Genomic DNA, 7,253 nt, shown 5'->3' with positions numbered 1-7,253 from the left:
CGGAGAATGTGTGGCCGTGCCGGGTGATGCGATGCGAGTCTCTCGCAAGTGTGACTCCGGCCTTAGGAGTATTGTGGTTTCACACTCACAGTGGAGTATCTTTGGCCAAGGAGGAGTACGTAACTTGCAGTAATGAAAATCTATAGTACATAGGTATACACGATACTAAGATCCCATTAATTATTTTATAGCAATTATGTAAGCATGAGTATAGAGAAGTTGTTTTCACGGGACAACCCCTTTATCAACCATCCTGCAGAACGTGGCACTTTTACCTCTTGCAGTTGCACACTCCCTATGCTCTGTCCGCTCCAACAGGTCCTTTTTGATTTTCTCTACATTATTTCTTTACAGAGAATATCTTTGGATGCTCGCACATTCCATCATGCATACCTTCTTGCATAGATGTAAGTCCCCTGAGTGGTCCTTCCTTTCCTCTTTATAGCATCCCCTTTGTTTTATGCATTACATCCTTGTGTACATTTCCGGCTGGTCATAGTGCATCAGGATTAGGTTGGGAATATACATTACCCACGGATCGGGGCGAAGCCAAAAAAGGATGACAATGCCGGAAAGTGAGTATAAGAATGGGGGCAGGGAATTTGGCTTTAAAGCACCACTAAAGCCATGAAAAAAATGCTGGAGTCGTGCTTTAAGCTTCGATTAAGAATAAAACCTCTGAGCTGCCAGATTGGACGGAAGCCCAGGTGGGTCAGTTCCATTCTGTGAGTCACTCACAGCCATTGTGAAGGCACCATTATAGTTAATGGGGCGGTCAGGCACCGGTAGTCATGGCACTGCCAAAGTTTTGTGGACACACTCCATAACTGATGGCGGGATCACTCCCAGACCCCGAGTATTCACCTCCTAATAATGTAACACAAGACATAGGCTCCAGTATCAGAAGGTTTATTTCTGGTGACTCCATGTAATCCCCTCAGTGTAGTCAGGGGATATAGTGTAAAGGGGCCCCAGGCAGGCTGTGGGGGGGAAGGGTCAGCTATTACATGCACAGTTCAATGAAGTCTGGTGACCCCAGAATGATGCCCCGAGGCCTCCCCACGAGTCCATAGTCAGAGAGAAGAGACCGCGACCCCCGGATGAGGTAGGAGGAGGGAAGCGCCGTTCATCACGGGCTTCCACAGAGAGCTTGTAAGCGTTACGTGTAGGAGAGCAGGTTTATATCGTAACATCCGTCCACCTGTGGAGACAATGACAGAGAAGAGCAGCTGAGTCTCTGAAACCACAGGATGCAAACAGTGAATGTTCACTGACAGCAAGCAGAGGAATCAATAAAAAGTGCTGCAATTGTCTATAGCAACCAGCAGACTTCTCCTCCTATCCGAGTCCCTTAGTGGTTGCTATGGATGACTCTACCCCTTCCAACAGTTTCTAACCCCCCCCCCCAGAACTTTATTCGGATGCAGAACCTGACCTATTGGATTCACCCATCCCCCTACACGGATCCCCTCTTGTCACCTGCCATACTCACATCGAACCTCCCGACTGCAGCTGTGCTCTGCGTGGAGCGCATCACCTCCGTCAGCACCCACATCCGCTGCACCTCACTGGACACACGCTCCGGATCCGGAAGACCCTGGAACAGAGGATACGATGAGTGAGCAGAGGACAGCTTCCAGAATCAGGGACATCTCACGTCCCCTGGGGACCCGCAGTAATGGACAAGTGCAGCCAAACAATCATCCAAAGGCCCAGCACCCAATCCGTTATGTGGTGGCTGTGGGCACCACGGACAATTGTGGTGTGTGTGGCGGAGGCAGGCGTCACGGCCGATCGTGCATTGACAGAGGCGGGCATCCCGGGCCATTGTGCAGCGGCGGGCGCCCCGGGGGCAACTGTGCAGTGGTGGGCGCCCCGGGGGCAACTGTGCAGTGGCAGAGGTGGGCGTCCCGGGCGACTGCAGTGGCGGAAAGTCTCAGACAATTTCATGGGCATCTCAAACGATTGCGCGGTGGCAGAGACGGGCGTCCTAACTGATTGGTGGTCAGTTTCTGCGTCTCAGTATAATACGATACAGTCGGCGATTAATGCAGCGCACAATTCATCAAACTCCTACATAGTCAATCTACCTGGATAGCGGCCTATGGTTGGTCCATTGCCATTTTTAGCCCTCACCTTGTGTAGCTTCTGGAGCTCCTGTCTGGGCGGCAGATGAGACAACCACCAGGAACACTGCTTCTGTGGACTCTGGAAGGAGGAGGGTAATATGCATTAGGACAAGCATGTTGGAATTATTTCCAGTAGATGGTTTCAGGTGTCCCCTCCCCCAATGGGCCTGAGAGAGGAAAACGCTTCAGGACAGTAAAACATCAGCGGTGCCAGGAGCCACGCAAGAATCATGGCTGACAGGTGCATGCAGAGATTAGATGGGATCACCGTGTACGGTTGTGTCATGGCGCCACGTCTCAGGCCCTGGACGGCGGCATTTCTCCGGACACTATTGTAGGGAAGCATCATCGCTCTGCTATGGACGCCTTACCTGCCTACCAGGGGGATTGATCTGTAATTCCTCCAGGGTAAATGACAGCCAGACGGGTGACGGCTGCCGCAGGATGAATCGGATGCAAGTCACGTTGTCTGCGTCACACAACATCTGCAGGGTCAGAGACAATGTCAGCCGGCGACCGGAACCACCCGGTGATCACATGACCAATGGAACAGCACAACTACTCCTCCCATCCTATAACTCAATAGCTCATTAATGATATTGGATGATGTCACATGTCAGAACCATCAGGGGTTAACAGCAATCACTTGCACAGATGTCACTAACCGCTGCTGCATGAGGATTTCTGGTGCAGTGAAGAGTGCGACCACCAGGGGCAGCAGAGAACCCAACACTACGCTATACAGAGATATTGGTGGGATCCATGCAGTGCCACCCCCCCAGCCATATACAACCACACAGTGACGTAGTCACCTGCTGTCTGTACAGAGACACGTAGTCCTGGGACCCCTCCTCCATGTGGGGGTTCGGCATTAGAGGCAGGTTCCGGACACACGTCCGCCAGGTCTTGCTCTTCCTAGAGGCTGCCGGTCGCTGCCGCTGCTGTATTTTTACAGTGAGGAAAGCGGTGTAGAAATTCCTGAAGGAAATCTCCTCGACCTGAGAGGAAAGAGAATCAGGCACTGTACAGGAAAAACATGGGGGTGACAGAGGACGGCCGGGGACACACGACGGGGACCACAGACCTGTGCGGTCGCACGGCGGGGACCACAGACCAGTGCGGTCGCACGGCGGGGACCACAGACCTGTGCGGTCGCACGGCGGGGACCACAGACCTGTGCGGTCGCACGGCGGGGACCACAGACCTGTGCGGTCGCACGGCGGGGACCACAGACCTGTGCGGTCGCACGGCGGGGACCACAGACCTGTGCGGTCGCACGGCGGGGACCACAGACCTGTGCGGTCGCACGGCGGGGACCACAGACCTGTGCGGTCGCACGGCGGGGACCACAGACCTGTGCGGTCGCACGGCGGGGACCACAGACGGGACCACAGACCTGTGCGGTCGCACGGCGGGGACCACAGACGGGACCACAGACCTGCGCGGTCGCACGGCGGGGACCACAGACCTGCGCGGTCGCACGGCGGGGACCACAGACCTGCGCGGTCGCACGGCGGGGACCACAGACCTGCGCGGTCGCACGGCGGGGACCACAGACCTGCGCGGTCGCACGGCGGGGACCACAGACCTGCGCGGTCGCACGGCGGGGGCCACAGACCTGAGCGGTCGCACGGCGGGGGCCACAGACCTGAGCGGTCGCACGATGGGGACCACAGACCTGTGCAGTCACACGACGAGGAGGGTAGTGACAGAGGACGGGACACTGCGCTGTGCCATGACCCGGGGGTGACACTCACTCTGAGGGGCTGAGCGGAGGGGAAGGTGACATCGATGACGCTGACTCCCGGCTCTGACCTCCCGTCTCCCACCTGCAGCGGCACCGGCGCTCGGACACTGCACGGAGCGGCCTCCTGGGCCATGATGCTATAAGACAAGACAGAAGGATGACAGCCCCCGGCGGAGAGGGCGGGACACCACAGGTCACATGACCTCAGCAGGACACAGGAGGGGCTGTGCGCTCCCGTAGCTCAGGCGGTAGTGGCCCCATTGCCCTCGGGGCCCTGTGAACCTCTCTCACGGTGTGAGTCCCCCCCCAGGCTCTCACCCGGGATCCCCGCAGAACACCCCCTGTACTCACCTCCTTCACTCCTTCTTTGTGGCATCACATTCCCTCATCAAATATGGCGGCGGCTGCGCTTTCCTCAGAAGCATGGCCGCTACATGTCACGTGACCTAGCGTCTCCAACTCTCCATGGAGATAGAGGGGCGGGGCACGTCACATGCTAAAAGTGTCATGTATGCCCCGCCCCAAATAGTGGGAGAACCAATCAGTGAAATCTGGAGGAACCACTGTATCTGGGGCAGGGGTGACAGTTGGAGTCGTCGTTCCCCCCCGGACGTGTGTAGTGATGGCCGCGACTCAGGCAAGTTCCTCTCTACTTCCGGGTTTGGTTTGGGGGCCCGGCTCCTGGGGGCCACAGGGTTAATGCAGAGCAATGAGCAGAGATACAGCTCCTGCCCGGAGTCCAAAAGCTGATGAGCTTCATAAGGGGACTATAAGGGCCAGCATGTCCTCGGAGGTGGGGAGGACTATATATCTCACTGTGTCCACATCTCAGGGCGTGGTGGTCTCACTGGGAGGTGGGCTCGTGGTGCGGCCCCCCAGGCGCTCCTCGGAGGGCGGCTCCCGAGATCTCTCCACCCTCCAGTGTGCGACCCATCCAGAGAGCACGGACTCCGCCCTCTATATGAGGTGACCTCCATCATGGCCGCCCCAGAAGGCGCCACCTCCTATTGTCCTCCCTGCGCGGTTCTTCTGACATTTTATACCCTGTTTTTTTCCAGCTGATGAATAAAGCGAAGGATGTGGCCGCGCTGTACTGCCATCTCTGCCACTTCCCATCTCTGTCCAGTGCGTCCATCGGACCCGAGGTCACCACACAATATGGCGGAAAGTACAGCAACATCTACACAGGTCAGCCAGGCCCCGCCCCCTAGGGGGCCGCATTCACTGAGGCGTCCAATCAGGGAACATTTGGCAGCTTTATACTGGACGATGACCTCAACAACATCCCTGCTTGCTGTCAGTGACTGGAACCATTCAGGTCCTAGAGTTGGTAACACTGTGTCTAGTCACTGATCTGAACTCCTGCACTGATACAAACTAACATATCCTCAGCCACGAGTAAGACCAGTGCGGGATTGTTTCTATTCACTGGCAAAAAGCAGAGATACTGAAATCATAGGTAACTGAGGCTTCTGGACGCTCCTGTGCTGTCTGATCACCCAGCAGTGTCAGGACGGGAAGTGTGGTCGCCATTATCCTCAGCAAGTGACATGCCCTGTGACAGCCATGCTGGCTGCCCCCAGAACCAGATATGTCTGGCTAGTAAGGTAAAGACATGGCTGACACAGGGGGTGTCGCATTCTATGGGGGCATCCTCTGTGTGGAGCGAGGCCCCCTCTGATGTGATTGAGCTCTGCTTCTTCTCTTGTAGAATGGTCCCAGAGAGATCTGGATCGTAACGAGCAGTGTGAAGTTTTGCCGCCAGTACATCGTCTTCCATGATAATAATGCGGTGGTGTACGCCGGAGCGTGCGGAAATGGCAGCGAGATCAGAGGAGAGTAAGTAACATGAGACAGAGACCACCAGAGAGGGGGTACTGTGCAGGGGGAGGTAGAGATTACTAGGGAGCAGGTATCAGGCGGGGGGGGTAGAGATTACTAGGGAGCAGGTATCAGGCGGGGGGGGGTAGAGATTACTAGGGAGCAGGTATCAGGCGGTGGGGGAGGCAGAGATTACTAGGGAGCAAGTTTCAGGCAGAGAGGCAGAGATCACTGATCAGTAGAGAGCAGGTATCAAGCGAGGGAGGCAGAGATTACTAATGAGCAGGTATCGGGGGGGGGGGGAGGCAGAGATTAGTAGGGAATAGGCATCGGGGGGAGGCAGAGATTACTAGGGAGCAAGTATCAGGCCGGGTGAGGCAGTGATTACTAGGGAGCAAGTATCAGGCGAGGGAGGCAGAGATTACTAAAGAGCAGGTATCGGGGGGGGGGGAGAGGCAGAGATTAGTAAGGAATAGGCATCGGGGGGAACCAGAGATTACTAGGGAGCAAGTATCAGGCCGGGTGAGGCAGTGATTACTAGGGAGCAAGTATCAGGCTGGGTGAGGCAGTGATTACTAGGGAGCAAGTATCAGGCTGGGTGAGGCAGTGATTACTAGGGAGCAAGTATCAGGCTGGGTGAGGCAGTGATTACTAGGGAGCAAGTATCAGGCTGGGTGAGGCAGTGATTACTAGGGAGCAGGTATCAGGGGGGGGGAGGCAGAGATTAGTAGGGAATAGGCATCGGGGGGAACCAGAGATTACTAGGGAGCAAGTATCAGGCCGGGTGAGGCAGTGATTACTAGGGAGCAAGTATCAGGCCGGGTGAGGCAGTGATTACTAGGGAGCAAGTATCAGGCTGGGTGAGGCAGTGATTACTAGGGAGCAGGTATCAGGCGAGGGAGGCAGAGATTACTAATGAGCAGGTACCCGGGGGGGGGGGGAGGCAGAGATTAGTAGGGAATAGGCATCGGGGGGAGGCAGAGATTACTAGGGAGCAAGTATCAGGCTGGGTGAGGCAGTGATTACTAGGGAGCAGGTATCAGGCGAGGGAGGCAGAGATTACTAAAGAGCAGGTATCGGGGGGGGGGGGGGGGGGAGAGGCAGAGATTAGTAGGGAATAGGCATCGGGGGGAGGCAGAGATTACTAGGGAGCAAGTATCAGGCCGGGTGAGGCAGTGATTACTAGGGAGCAAGTATCAGGCTGGGTGAGGCAGTGATTACTAGGGAGCAGGTATCAGGCGAGGGAGGCAGAGATTACTAAAGAGCAGGTATCGGGGGGGGGGGGGGGAGGCAGAGATTACTAGGGAGCAGGTATCAGGCGGGGGAGTCAGAGATTACTTGGGAGTAAGTATCGGGGGCAGAGATTACTAGGGAGGAGGCATCAGGCGGGGGGAGTCAGAGATTACTTGGCAGCAAGTATCGGGGGCAGAGATTACTAGGGAGCAGACTGTACTGACAGTACTGGGGGTTAGGACAGAAACCAGGGAGAGCATAGACTGAGATGCAGGTACTGTAGGTTTGGGATAAGTACTGAAGACAGCCAGGGACCTGAGTTG

The 7,253-nt window shown here is 56.0% G+C and overlaps 2 protein-coding genes across 3 annotated transcripts in view; one reads left to right on the top strand and one right to left on the bottom strand.

Moving 5' to 3' along the window:
• Positions 1–893: 893 nt before the first annotated feature.
• NICN1 (nicolin 1, tubulin polyglutamylase complex subunit) lies at positions 894–4,302 on the bottom strand. Of its 2 annotated transcripts, none has more exons than XM_075320813.1 (7): positions 4,228–4,302; positions 3,887–4,013; positions 2,942–3,127; positions 2,501–2,614; positions 2,137–2,208; positions 1,493–1,597; positions 894–1,201 (listed from the first exon to the last, which is right to left on the bottom strand). In XM_075320813.1, exons 2-7 carry the CDS (start codon positions 4,007–4,009, stop codon positions 1,160–1,162), a joined length of 642 nt encoding a protein of 213 aa, XP_075176928.1. In that variant the 5' UTR covers positions 4,010–4,013; positions 4,228–4,302; the 3' UTR covers positions 894–1,159. The 2 variants fall into 2 exon arrangements, with proteins under 2 accessions (XP_075176928.1, XP_075176927.1); XM_075320812.1 differs by having other exon boundaries at positions 4,195–4,282.
• A 254-nt stretch (positions 4,303–4,556) lies between these two features.
• Positions 4,557–7,253, top strand: part of APEH (acylaminoacyl-peptide hydrolase) — a 7,898-nt gene continuing 5,201 nt past the window's right edge. The window contains 4 exon segments of the mRNA XM_075322080.1: positions 4,557–4,669; positions 4,935–5,064; positions 5,588–5,622; positions 5,624–5,715. Coding sequence (XP_075178195.1) covers positions 4,586–4,669; positions 4,935–5,064; positions 5,588–5,622; positions 5,624–5,715 — 341 coding nt within the window. The 5' untranslated portion in view covers positions 4,557–4,585.

The sequence above is a fragment of the Anomaloglossus baeobatrachus genome, chromosome 8, assembly GCF_048569485.1.
Source record: "Anomaloglossus baeobatrachus isolate aAnoBae1 chromosome 8, aAnoBae1.hap1, whole genome shotgun sequence".
Classification (NCBI taxonomy): Eukaryota; Metazoa; Chordata; class Amphibia; order Anura; family Aromobatidae; genus Anomaloglossus; species Anomaloglossus baeobatrachus.
This window is presented reverse-complemented; position numbering and strand designations above follow the sequence as displayed.

Bases quoted from the DNA above. Each gene is read 5' to 3' on its own strand.
- NICN1 (XM_075320813.1), bottom strand. From the start codon at position 4,009: ATGGCCCAGGAGGCCGCTCCGTGCAGTGTCCGAGCGCCGGTGCCGCTG. The intron at 2,615-2,941 runs GTGACTACGTCA...CTGACCCTGCAG, and splicing joins TGTCTCTGTACAGACAGCAG to ATGTTGTGTGACGCAGACAA. The intron at 1,598-2,136 runs GTGAGGGCTAAA...CCTCTGTTCCAG, and splicing joins AGCTCCAGAAGCTACACAAG to GGTCTTCCGGATCCGGAGCG.